Source organism: Belonocnema kinseyi, chromosome 8 (genome assembly GCF_010883055.1).
Source record: "Belonocnema kinseyi isolate 2016_QV_RU_SX_M_011 chromosome 8, B_treatae_v1, whole genome shotgun sequence".
In the NCBI taxonomy this organism is placed as follows: domain Eukaryota; kingdom Metazoa; phylum Arthropoda; class Insecta; order Hymenoptera; family Cynipidae; genus Belonocnema; species Belonocnema kinseyi.
The window spans coordinates 85,122,871-85,137,328 of record NC_046664.1 but is presented as its reverse complement, the minus strand read 5'-3'; the positions used below and the strand labels follow the sequence as shown (position 1 = coordinate 85,137,328).

Sequence of the window (14,458 nt, the reverse complement as noted above, 5' to 3'; positions counted from 1 at the left end):
TATGTATATGTATATATATTTGTGTGTTGATTATTTAGTGATAAACTGATAATGACGCTTTTCGCCTGCGATTGAGATCATCAACTAAATGAATGAGGATGGTCTGCAAGTGTGATCCGGAGAAGAGTTCTTTGCAGCCTAACGCGAAAGAAATTAAGGTCACTAGAAAAACAGAACTAAAGCGTTCTATAAAATCAAGATTTATATCTTCCAAATCTTTTTAGCACAAATTAATGCCTATATTTATAAAGTCTCAAGCATTGTAGATTAGGATATTCCGTTTTTTCCCTTTAATTTTCATGATCTCGTCCCCTAAAGCTCGAATAAGCGTCAATATCAGCAATTTTAATCATTTTGATAAATTTTCTGAAATTTATGAAATTTTTAGCAATTTATAGTTATATTACAGGTAACTTATGGTAACATGCCATAAATTGGCGAAAATTAAATTTAAAAATGTTTATAAATTTCTGAAATTTTTCGGTCATTTATGGTAATTTTTAAGTAAATATGGTAAATTACCATAAAACACCAAAAATTCAACTTTAAGCATTTTCATAAATTTCCGAAAAATTATGAAATTTTTGGTTATTTATGGTAATTTTACAGGTAATTTACGGTAACTTATAAATAGCCCAAAATTCGATTTAAAAAGTCTATACATTTTCGGAAATTTATGGACATTTCCCGCTATTTTTGGTAATTTTACAGGTAAATGTGGAAACTTATAATAAATTACCAAAAATTCGACTGTAATTTTTAAAATAAATTTCCGGAAATTTATGAAATTATGGTAATTTATAGTAATATGACAGGTGATTTAAGGCAACTTACCGGAAATTGGCCAAAATTAAAAATGTTTTTTAAATTTCCGAAAATTTTCGGTGATTTATGGACATTTTCGGCCATTTTGGTTAATTTCACAGGTAAATGTGGAAACTCATCATAAATTACAAAAAATTCGACTTTCAACTTTTTTATGAATTTCCGGATATGTATGAAATTTTTGGTAATTTATGGTAATATTACAGGTAATTTATGATGACTGACAATAAATTGCCCAAAATTCAATTTAAAAATGTTTAAATTTCAGGAAATGTATGGGAACTTTAGGTAATTTATGGCAATTTTACAGGTCAATTTGCTGAAATACCATAAATTATCCAAGATTCAACTTAAAAAATTTCTATACATTTCCACAACTTTATGGAACTTTGAGGTAATTTATGGTAATATTACGGGTAAATATGGTAAATTATTATGATGTACCCAAAATTCAATAAAAAATTTTTAAAATAAATTTTCTGGAAATTTTTGGTAAATCATGGTCATTTATAGTAACTTAACAAAAATTCAATTTTAATCATTTTATCAATTTCCGGAAATTTATGGTAATATTACAGGTAATTTATGGTAACTTACCATTAATAGCCCAAAATTAAATTTAAAAAATCCATACATTTTCGGAAATTTATGGACATTTTCGGCTATTTTTGGTAATTTTACAGGTAAATGTGGAAACTTATAATAAATTACAAAAAATTCGACTGTAATTTTTAAAATAAATTTCTGGAAATTCATGAAATTTATGGTAATATTACAGGTTATTTATGGTAACTTACCATAAATAGCCCAAAATTCGATTAAAAAAGTCCATACATTTTCGGAAATTTATGGACATTTTCGGCTATTTTTGGTAATTTTACAGGTAAATGTGAAAACTTATAACAAATGACCAAAAATTCGACTTTAATTTTTTAAATAAATTTCTGGAAATTTATGAAATTTTTGGTAATTTATGGTAAATTTGCGGAAATTAGTCAAAATTAAAATTAAAAATGTTTTTAAATTTCCGAAAATTTTCGGTCATTTATGGTAACTTTTAAGTACATATGGCAAATTACCATAAAATACCAAAAATTCAACTTAAAAACGTTTTTGTAAATTTCCGAAAATTTGTACAATTTTTGGTTATTTATGGTACTTTTACAGGTAATTTATACTAACTTATCATAAATCACCCAAAATTTAATTTAAAAGTGTCCATAAATTTCCGGAAATATATGGACATTTTTGTTAATTTTACAGCTAAATGTGGAAACTCATCATAAATTACAAAAAATTCGACTTTAAACATTTTTATGAATTTCCGGATATGTATGAAATTTTTGGTAATTTATGGTAATATAACAGGTAATTTATGGTAACTGACTTTAAATTACCCAAAATTGAATTTAAAAATGTTTAAATTTCAAGAAATGTATGGAAACTTTCGGTAATTTATGGCAATTTTACAGGTCAATTTGCTAAAATACCATAAATTATCCAAGATTCAACTTAAAAAATTTCTATAAATTTCCGGAAATTTATGAAATTTTTGGTACTTTATGGTAATTTTACAAGTAATTTATTGTAACATGATAAATTACTCCAAATTCAATAAAAAAATGTCTATCAACTTAAGGCAATTTTCAGAAATTCTTGGTAATTTACGCTAATTTAATCAATTATATATGTTAACTTTCCATAAATTATCGCAAAAGTTTATTCTCTGCAATTAAAATTTCCTGCATGTGTCATAAAAATTACTTTTCAGATATCACCCCCTGAATAAAAACCCATAGGTGAGTATTTGACAATTAGCCATAAGACACGAATAAAAAATCTCATGTAAAATATCAACCCCCCCCCCCCCCCCCCCCCCCCCCCCAGATAAACCCATAACTGAAAAATTGAGTTTTAGGAGATTTTGGTGCTAACTATAATTTTTTGGGCGTCTTTTAGTACAAATTGTATCTGACAATTAGGTTTGGAAAATTAATTAAACATTACTTTTTAAATATCAATACCCCCCCATCGCTCCAAGAAAATCCTAAAAAAATGGGGTTTTGGAGGTTTTAGAACTATCTATGATTTGTTTGTCGTTTTTAAAATACAAATTGTCTTTAAAATGTACCCAGGTGACGCCAGGCCTTCAAAAATTCACCCTGGCATTGCGTTGCGTTGCCAGGTCTTCAAAAAAAGTACCCTGGCGCAGTCTGGCCTGTAAAAAGTGCCCTGGCAACGCCAAGTCTTTAAAAAATCCCCCTGATGACTAGAGGCATTTGTTCATAACTAAAAAGCTAAAGCAAAGTAAAAAATTTCAGAAAAAAGTCGCAAATTTCTCGCAATTAGCTATAAGCAATAATAAGTTTTTTAAACAATCTGTTAAATCTAATTGACTATTGCTTCGATCTAATTTAAAATTTTTTAAAATAGGTTGAAAAATTCACAAAAACCGCGACTTTCTAAATCTCTAGTCTAAGAGAAAATCGCTAAAAACAATAATAAATTAAAAAAAATTATATTATCATGTTAGTATTAGTAGAAAGTAGCACTTTATGTATTAGAAACAATTTTTATTTCAAAAAATCACAAAAAAATTATAATTAGGGTCAGAAACTAGCAAACCCTAATTTTTCACTTGTGGAATTTTTTTGCTACCATATAAAACATACTTATGGGGGTGATATTTAAGAAATAATTATTCATTTGTATTTCTGATCTAATTTTTTAATTGGTTAGCCAAAGAAACAAGGAAAGTTGTTAAATTGAGAAAAAACTGCAAATTTTCAGGTCTTGCATCTTGCATCGATTTTCGTCTCGAATATCGTCTCGAACTTCTTCTCGAATGTCATCTCGAACTACGTCTCTGATGTCGTCACGAATTTCGTTTCGAATGTCGTCTAGAACTTCGTCTCGAATGTCGTCTTGAACTTCTTCTCGAATTTCGCCTCGAATCTTTTTCGAATCTAGTCTGAATTAGAATAGGATAGATTTGATTAGAAATCGACTAGAATGACTACATTTTTGAATTTAAATATTTTAAGTGCTATAATAAATAGGCTACAAAATCTTTTTTCAGTGACATGTCACCTAATTTGACTAATCTTTTGGGAAGAATTGCACAACACGAGCCATTCCTCAAAAGAAAATTCAAACTGTTCTTTTTTTTAGACACCCAACTAGTAGATATTAATGATCTAATATCTCGGAAAAGGCGAAGAAGAGTGGGTGGTTTGCGAAAAGATGCAAGAAGAGGGGCCGCGTTTTGCTTGGAGGATGATGACCTCCCCTGCAGTGGCTGCATCTGCTAAATAGATGATACGTCGGTTGTTAGATGTCTAGTTGCCCTCAGCCTCAGTCAGAGGCGGGTCGGCTCTAGGCTTCAGTTATAGTGGAGGAATCAGGAAGTGACGCGTGAAGAGTGAAGACATCCTCGAGAGCAAACCCCAATGAGGAAAAGGACCATCCTTCTGGTCGCAGGGTTCCTCGTGGTCCAGAATTTGGCCCAGATGGAGTCTGCCAAGACCAAAGTTAAAAGACATCGTCCTAAACCTGTTCAACATCACCAAACCGTCAATTCAGATTTGTATTCTGAATATGAGGATTACTACGAAGACTATGACGAAGAAAATGGTGAGTTTTCAAAATTGTTTAAATTAAGCCCTTATTTTGACTTAAATTAAGTCTCTATTCTAAATCGAATGAAGGCTCTTTTTGGCTTGAATTAGGTCTCTTTTTTTACTTGAATTAGGACCAGACTTAAATTAAGCTTGTATGTTAGACTTGATTTGGGCTTCAAGGATGACTTAAATCAAGCCCTTATTTTGGATTGAATCAAGTCTTTTTTAATTGAATTAGGTCACTTTTTTACTTAAATTAAGTATCTTTCTTCACTTGAATCAATTCCACATTTTTACTTGAATTAAGCATCGATGTTGTCTTAAATTAGGCCTTTATTATGACTTCAATTAAGTTTGTAATTTGACTTGAATTGTGCCTGTAGGTTGATTTAAATTAAGCCTTTATTTTGACTTGAATTGAGCTAGGACTTTGACTTCAATTAAGCCTCAATTTTAATTTAAATGAACCCTAAATTTTAACTTTAATCAAGCCAAAATAGAGATAAAATTGAAGCGAAAATAATGGTTTAAATGAAGCTGAAATAGAGGCCTATTTCAATTCCAAATGGAGGTTTAAATGATTTCAAAATTTAGGCTTACTTTAAGTCAAAATAGAGGCTTAATTTAAGCCATTATATGAACTCAATTTAAACCGAAATAGATTCTTAAATTAGGCCAAAATAAATGCTTAATGTAACCAAAAATATCGTCTTAATTTAAGTCCATTGGTTACTAGTTTTAAGGCTCCCATCTCAGAATAGCGCATTTAAAACTCAACTCTTCCAGTCAAATCTTTCTGAAAGATAATTAAATTACATTTTCTGTTAAAAAGTTTAAATGTTTGTTAAAAAGTTTAAAGTCCATGTGCTATAAACTAATTATTGCAAACTAGAGACTAATACTTTAGAGTGTTGAAATTCTTCATTTTTAGATAATAATTTTTTTATTGATTAATTGAATTGATTGATATTGGTTTAATGCAGGGGTGTTGGTCAGAGACTCAAGTAGTTTGCTTTTTGCCGCGGCTTATATCGTCAAAGTAACTTCCTCTTCATGTGTACTATCATCGTTCCGATTCTTTCTTTGGCGACATAGTAGGTACTTGAGTTCCCATAAGAGCCGATAGCATTTCTAATATTGCACAGTTGGTATTATCTTTTTTTCCCTTTTTAACTCTGCAATTGACAAAAATCACAAATAAAAATTTTTTGAGGGCGGAAAATTTTTAAGGGCGGTCTAGCATTTTATTATTGTTACAGAACACTTCTTTTTTTAATTGTTTTTTTTTGCTTGCTAACTCTGTACTCGACAAATATTAGTAATGAAAATTGAAAAAGGGCAGAAAATGTTAAGGGTGGCCTAAGGTGGCTTGGATTTTTTTATTATTGCAGAACACGTCTTTTTCATTTTTATTGTATTTTTTTTCTTGCAAACTATGCAATCGAAAGAAAGTATAAAATGAACATTTAGAAAGGGCGGTCAATTTCTATGGGCGGCACGGTGGATTGACATTTATTATTATTAGTATTTTCACAGAACACGTCTTTTTCACTCGTATGGTATTTTTTCTTGCTTGTCAGCTCTGCAATCGAAAAATTGAGTCAAGAAAATTGAGCGATTGAGACTAAGGCGCCCTGAGACCTTAATTTAAGTCTGGGAATAATAATAAAGTACTAATGATAAATTAAAAAAGGGCCGCGAATTTGAGGATGGTTCAGGGCGTCCTAAAAAGGGAGTTTTAAAAGACACAACAATTTTAGAATGGTCTAGGGCGGCCGGTGACCTAAATATCGCTCTCGAGATATTAATAAAGTAGTAAGAAATTTGAAAAAGGGCGTAAAATTTCTGGGTGCCTATGGTGACTTAAATGTTTTAGATATTAACAAACAGGTCTGTTTTCTCTCGGTTTGTCTTTTTCTTCGCTTGGAAACTCTAAAATCGAAAACAAGAAGTTAAGAAAATTGAAAAAGGGCGGCAATTTTCTAGGTTAATCAGGGTGGGCTAAAAAGGATGGTCATTTTTAGAGTGGCCTTTTACGGCCTGAGATCTAAATTTGGCTTTGGAAATAGTAATGAATTATTAATAATAAATAAAAAAGGGCGACAATTTTGGGGGTGGCACGGTCAGCCTAAAAAGGGCGGTATACTTCAGGTTGGTCTGAGACCTATACTCGGTTCTGGAGATAATCCAGTATCAATGATAATTAAAACGGGTGGCTTAAAAAGGGCGTTAATTTTGAGGGTGGCCTAGGGTGGCCGAAAACCTAAAGACAGCTCTGGAGATATCAATCATTCATGAATATTGAAAAAGGGCAGAAAATTTTAAGAGCGGTTCAGGGTGGCCTAAAAAGGGCGGCTTAATAGGGGCATAAACTTTAGGTTTGCCCGAGACCTAAATTCGGGGCTGGCAATAGAGAAGAACCAAGTAAAGAAAATTAAAAAAGGGCGGCAAATTTGAGGGTGGTTTGATCAGGTGGTCTAAAAAGGGCGGCCTGTGACCTAAAAAGCCGGCTCTGATTGTAGAGAGTAGAGAGGCTATTTAATCTTTCAAGAACAGAGAGATGTATGCACAACCCTCGTTATTACTTTTAATAAACTTTCTCAGTAGTACTATTTCAGTCATTAAAATTCTAGCGTGTCACGCGAACTCGCAAATTATATTGCATATGTACGTACGTATCACGGATCATCTTACTTGGGAGAATCGTTCGAATTAAGCTTTTATCGCTTCTTTTGTCATTATTTTCTAGGTCACTTTCCCGGTTTACACCAGCTGCTAATTATACTAAAAATTCTTGAACTTTAAATATACATTCACTCTCAGCATATAATTTTCATTTATTATTATTATTATTATGTTTTTATAATATCGATTTTCATTGACAGATGTTAAACTAACCTGAAATTGTCCCGCAATTGTAAATCTGCGAAATTTATACCTTTTTTCGGCAAAGACGCGATCGTAACCTAAAATTGTCAAAAAATTTGGCATCTTTTTTAAAACCCAATGGTTTTGTATTAAAAATACTAATTAATTTGAATCAGTTATAATTTTGTCTCTGATTAAAATTAGAAAAAATGATAACTGATTCAAATTAAGTAAGAAAGAAAATTCATAATTTTTATCCATTTTAGGTTATGTAGGAATTAAAAAAAAATTTTTTTTGAAAATACAAGTTTTGATTATTGAAGACCAACGCAACCTAACATTGTTAAAATATTATGAATCTTCTTTTAAGTCTAATATTTACGGTATAGATATTTCAATTTTTGATGAAAAACACTGTCAGTACAATCCGCAATTGTTAAAGCTTGTAAATTTTATTGTGTCAAATAAGAATCTATATCGATATTTCCAGTGAAAATAGGTTAGCATAACCTAGAAGTGTGCAAAAAAAGTTTAATCTTTTTTTAAATCTTCTGATTTTTTACCAAAAATACTGATTTCAAATCGTCAATCTAACCTGAAATTGTTTAAACATTATTAATTATCTATGAAATCTAATTATTTTTCAATATAATTTTGAATTTCCTACAATAAAAACTAATATAATCCGAATATTTCAAAGCTTGTAAATTTGATTATCTTAAATAAAAATCATTGAATGATTTTTGATTGAAAATACCAATTTTTGGTGTAAAACGCGAACGTAACCTAAAATTGTTTTAAAAAATTATGTTCTTGTTTTATCTAATGATTTTTTACAAAAAATACTGATTTTCGGTGCAAAATTCCAACGTAACCTAAAATTGTTTAAAAATTATTAATTTTTTTTATTTGATTGATTTTTTATTCCAAAATTAAATTTTCCAACGAAACACACTAACACAATCCAAAATTATTGAAACTTGTAAATTTTATTATTTAAAAAAAATCATTAGATGTTTATAAAACACATTTTAGATAAAATACGCCAACATAACCTAAAGTTTTTAAATGTTAAATATTATTTCAAATCTAGTAATTTTGGTTTGAAAATGTAAATTTGCGGTAAAAAAGATAATAAACCCGAAGAACATAAATTTTTGAAAAAATTTGTAATCTTTGAATTCTGATAAATTTGGATTAATATGCCAATTTTCCGATTTTATAATTTTTTTAAAATACTTTTTTTCTGAAATTTTTAAACAAATTTTTTCTAAGTTTCTTATAATCTTATGCAGAAAAATTGTCAGTAATATTCATAAATCTGACAGAAATTTAGTTATTTAAAAATAATTTTCTCCGAGGACAATTCGAATTGAAGGAGTCCGAATAATTCTATAGTTAGCCAATTACGATGCTAGAAAAGATAAAGAATAAAAGTTTGTTTAAACATTAAAAAACGAAAAAATGTATATTATGTTATTTAAACTGCACATTTATTTATTTAAATGAGTTCATAATTCTAAAACTAATTATGCAATCTCAAACTGGACCCCTTCAAGATTAAAAAATTTAATAATTTAACAATTTTTAAAGAGAAAAAATTAACAATTGGAAATTTTAATTATTTTCATTTTATTTATTTTAATTTAATTTCTGGTTTATTACCTGATTAAATAAAAAATAGTTCTTGTGTATTTAATTTTAATCAATATAATTGAGGAATTGATAATGAATAATGTTTTATTTATTTTATGAAGAAAAAGAATGGAAAAATTAAAAGTAAATAATAAATATAAAACTATGAGGCTATTGGGAAGAGTGTTTCTTGGAAATAAGTCGCAATTCGGGGTACTAAATCATGACGTAAAATAACAGACGAGATCATGATCTACAATGAGAAGCATACAGACTGTCGTTTGACCCTTTTCGATTAATGGCTGTTAATTCTGGACAGTTACAGTTGTGAATCGTGTTACGAATCAATTAATTCGGTATACAGTACCGGAAGTTTCTTGAATATGCTTCCTCGTCCTTTAAACGTCCTACCAGTTGCTCAAACAATCAATAAAAATGTCAGTTATTACTGTCACAATTCTTATTTTTAATCACTACAAATATTCGTGACAAACAGTTAATTGGAGATGCTCGTAAATTTTGGGTACCGATACACACTTCATCCAAGATTGATTAATTATTCTTTATTGTTAAACTTGTTAAATTCTTTATTGTTACAGACCAGATGGAGCTATGAATTACAAAATTCTTAATCAAATTTTTTCTGAAAAAAGAATCTTCTCCTTTCGCTCCTCTGGAAATCGAACCGCAGAACTTCCGATTTCCGGTCGGGTGCTTTTCCATTAAGCTACTACAAAGATCTAGAGAAAAATCCCTTTTTAGAAATAACCGCATTATTATGCCAGGTGTTACTAGTCGAATTTTTCAAGAAATCTGTATTATCATCAGAGAATAACAGAATTTCTCAACGTCTTTACAGACTAGATGGAGCAGTGAATTACAAATTTCTTAATCAAATTTTTTCTGAAAAAAGAATCTTCTCCTTTCGCTTCTCTGGAAATCGAACCGCAGAACTTCCGATTTCCGGTCAGGTGCTTTTCCATTAAGCTACCACAAAGATCGAGAGAAAAATCCGTTTTTAGAAATAACCGCATTATTATGCCAGGTGTTACTAATAATATTTTTCAAGAAATCTGTATTATCATTGGAGAATAACAGAATTTCTCAACGTCTTTACAGACTAGATGTAGCTGAATTACAATTTTTTTAAATTAAATTTCTTCTGAAAAAATATCTCCGTTCGCACTATCCAGTCTGTAAAGGCGTTAGGAAATTCTGTTATTCTCTGATGATAATACAAATTACTTTCCATCTCTCTTGTAGCTTAATGGGAAAGCACCCGAACGGCAATTGGGAGTTCTGTGATTCGGTTCCCAGTGGAGTGGAAGGAGATCTTTTTTAAAAAAAATCTAATTTAAAAATGTTGTTATTAATTTTCAGAAACATCAACAGTTGAAACGCAGACAGGATCGCCAACTTATACAGGGCCTGTAAATTATGGTATAGAATCTTAATTATCTTATTAAATACAAATATTAAAAATTTGTTAAAAGGAAGTTCCATTTATTTTTAAAATGAAATAATAATAGTTTGTAATAATTAGGACGACCGAGGTTTCCAGAATCCACTATTGTGCCAGTGTCGTCGAGGCCTAATTATTCTACAGAAACAGTACCAGTTACGACCTTCAAATCCGAAAGGGGTATTTTTGCAAATTTTTAATTTGTAAAATGAGTTCTTGAATACGTTTTTTTAAAGTTTGATTTTCAATCTTATTTTTTGACTTCCTCCTAGAGGAAGATTTCTATTTTCTTTTTGTACTGATGAAAATTTTCAAACTTTTTTTTTTCTTAGGAGACGATTTAATTTGTGAATTTGAGGGAATTATGCGCAGGGATGGAGAAGAATGGAAACCAAATAATTGCACACTCTGTAAATGTATTCAGGGAAATTCTGATTGCTCTCAATTTATACCTTGTACAATGAATGGTAAATAAAATATATTAATTTAGTTCGTTTATGAATAAATATAATAATAATAAATACGAATTGCCTGAAAAATTGTATTCCGAATGAGTGTCCTGTTTTTTCTGCAATTTACAGATTCAGACTCTTTAGAGAATCTGGAACCAGGAACAGAACAACCAAGAAGTGAAGTACGGATATATTGTTATAATTAAAATAATCAAATATATATTGAGTTTATGATCATTAATAATTACTGCATTTTTTACTATTTTTTTATTTCTATTTTTTTCATTCGAATGTTCAATATTTTTTTCTAGCAATCATCCGAAATTGTTCCTGGCGAAAGTAATCGAGTAAATTCTGTAGTATATTCTGGATCACGTTCAGACATTTCCGGTTCTCCTGCTCCCGATGTGAGTAAATTTTAACGAATCAGATGAATTTTTAGGATTCCAGGAAATAATAATTTACTATCAAAGCTAACTTTTTATTTATACAAACTAACATTTTGTCAATGTTTTTCCTACCAATATATAATTTTTAATTCTGAAATCAATTTAAAAAATTTGTTATACATATATTTATTGGCTTGTTTGACTTTTTATTAATTTGTTTGTTTTCCTTTATTTGTTTCTTTGTATATTTATTTATTTTTTATTGGGTTGTTTATTTGATCGTTGTTTTTAGTTTATTTGTTTTGTTTGTTTGTATATTTCTTGGTTTCTTTCTTTATTTCTTATTTAGCTTATTTATTAATTCGCTCCCCATATATTTTTTGCTTTATTTATACAAGTTATTTCATTTCTTAGTTTATTTGTTTGTTCATATGTTTGTTTATATGATTCGTCGTTTTTGTTGCTTGTAAGTTGATTGATTTATTCTTTGTTTATTTATTCATTTTCTTTTTTGTTTCTTTATTTATTTCCCTTTTCGTTTGTACATTGATTTATTTCGATTTTTGCATATTTATGTATTTTATCTATTTGTTTTTGTTTTTTTATCGTTTTCTTTTTTGTTTATTAGTTTTTTCCCTTTCTTTTATATTTTTGTTTCTTTATTGTCTCTTTTTCTGTGATTTTTTGCATTTGTTCGTTTCGTTTTTTATTTGTTTATATATTTATTTATTAGATTTTATTTGTTTGTTTGATTTTTGTTTGATTGTGTTTTTAGCTTTATTTGTTTTTGTAACTATTTCTTTGTTTCTTATTTGTTTTATTCTTCGATTGTTCACTTTTTGATAGTTTCTTTATTTTTTTCTATATTTTAAAAATGTATTTCTTTGTTTGAATATTTATTCATTTATTATTTGTATTTTTATTTGTTAGTTTGTCCTTTAATTTGTTTTGATCTTTTTCTGACTGAATTTCTTCTTATGTTTGTTTCTTTTTTCGTATATTTATTGGTTTATTTGTTATTTTGTTTGCATATATATGTATTTGTTTCTTTCTTTGTATATTTGTTTATATATTTATTTATCAGTTTTTTATTAGTATGTTTCTCCGATTGTTATTTTTGTTAGTTTCTTTCTTTTTGTTGTATATTTATGTGTTTGTGTGTTTCATGTTTGAATATTTCTATTTTTGTAGATTGAAATGTTTTTTATTAATTATTATGTTTGTATAATTATTTGTTTGTTTCTTGTTAGTTTGTCTATTTATTTGTTTTTGTCTGTTCGTTACTGTATTTCTTTGTATGGTTTTTGTATATTTATTGCTTTCATTTCTTTATTTCTTATTTTGTTTCTTTATTTTTTATATGTTTCTTTGCTTCTTTCTATATTTGTCACTTCTCTTCTTTCTTGTAAAATTATTTCTTTTTTGTTTGTATATTTATGTCTTTGCTCCTTTATTTGTTCCTTTATTTGTTTCCTTATTCTTTTGTCTATCTATTTATATGTTTGCATAAACTCGTATATGTATGTATTTGTTTCTTGACTTTTTTGTTTCTGTCTTTGTTTTTGAAAAAAAGATTTATTTATCAGTTTTTTATTCGTTTGATTTTTTTTTGTTCTTTGCTTTCTTGTTTGCTCGTATGTGTTTGCTTTATTTGCTTCTTTGTATAATTATTTATTTACTTTTTATTGGTTTATTTTTTTTGTTTCAATTTTTTCTTTTGTTTGAATATTTTTGTGTTTCTTTGTTTGAATTTTCATTTGTTTGTGGACTTATATATCTAAAAAGTTAGTTTATCTGTTTTTGTTTACATATGTTTGTTTCTTTTTTTTATTTATTGGTTTCTTTCTCTATTTTTTATTTTGTTTATTCATTTGTATAGACATGTTTCTTTGCTTGTTTATATATTTTTTACTTCGATTTATTGTTTCTATCTTGTAATTAATATTTTTGTCTGCGAAACCATGCAGAACTACTCCGTAAAAGGGGCTATGTAATCGGAACGCCTACTCTACCACAGCTAGAACAAGCCGGCAACAGAGAAAGAGAGGCGACACTAAGACCAACCGCGGGCAGACATCCAATAGATGAAGAGCGATGCTTTACGACCCGGAGAAACATCAACACCAAGGTTTCTCTCAAGCCTAAAGATCTGGCTGAAATGGATGACGATTTTCGTGGACATTTTTCCGGAGAATCCGACCTCTGGGCTATCAATTATTGTGTGTATAATGCAGCGAGAGCTTTGACCGATGCGAACCGTAAAACAAAACCAACGGCTGATCATAAGACCAAAAGACGAATGCATCAACTTGCCATAAAGATAGGCTGCGCAAGACAGTACGCGTACCGCATTCAGTGCGCGATTGACTACATCACATCTGACAGGAATTTTACCGCCAAGGTTCGAAAGTTCGCGCGCGAACTCCGGACCCGTTATCACACACTTAACAAGTCAAAGCTGCTGACCATCACGCAGCATATTGTTGAGAGAATACGGATACTATCTGACGCTAAGAGAAGTCTAGAGCGAAGGGAGAGGTGGGTCAGAGAAAATCAACAGTTTCTCTCTGACCCATCTCGACTCTTCCAAGACCCTCCAGTTACTGTCGAACACCCACCCAAACCAGAGGAGGTCGAAGTATTTTGGAGAGATGTCTACGAAGTTCAGCATAGACTGGACAAAGACTTAGAAAATATAAAGAGCTTCAAGGAGTTATGTGTTGCCCTCATAACACCTGATAAAGAATGCCCACCCATCACTACGGAGGAGGTGAAGAAAAGTATTAAGAGGGATGAAGAACTATTCCGCACCGGGACCAGATTGTATCAAAACCTTCTGGTGGAAGAAGTTTTCTTCAACCCATCAGCTTTTGCCCCGTATTTTCACCTCATATTTGAAGTCGGAAGAGCCGATTCCAGAGTGGTTAGTGGAAGGGCGCACAATACTTCTGCCGAAAATAGGCAACTTAGCTGACCCGAAGAATTACAGGCCAATAACTTGCCTGAACACGCTTTATAAGATATTCACAGCTATCCTAAATGATAGGATTGTTCGGGCAATTGAACCTGGATTGCTTATCGGAAAGCTTTCGATTCGACATCCCCTAGACTTATCATCTGTCTTTTGGAAATCTTAATGGTTCATCCGCAAATAGTTGGGTGCATAGAGAGATTGATGCCGCTTTGGAAAACCAGATTCACTATCTC

The 14,458-nt window shown here is 29.9% G+C and overlaps 1 protein-coding gene across 1 annotated transcript in view; it reads left to right on the top strand.

Moving 5' to 3' along the window:
- The window catches only part of LOC117178580 (collagen alpha-1(I) chain-like), a 120,582-nt gene that overhangs the window by 96,591 nt on the left and 9,533 nt on the right, over nt 1-14,458 (top strand). The window contains exons 21-26 of the mRNA XM_033370007.1: nt 4,253-4,458; nt 10,329-10,388; nt 10,492-10,590; nt 10,743-10,877; nt 10,992-11,044; nt 11,174-11,269. Coding sequence (XP_033225898.1) covers nt 4,253-4,458; nt 10,329-10,388; nt 10,492-10,590; nt 10,743-10,877; nt 10,992-11,044; nt 11,174-11,269 — 649 coding nt within the window. The remainder of the gene's footprint in view (nt 1-4,252; nt 4,459-10,328; nt 10,389-10,491; nt 10,591-10,742; nt 10,878-10,991; nt 11,045-11,173; nt 11,270-14,458) is intronic.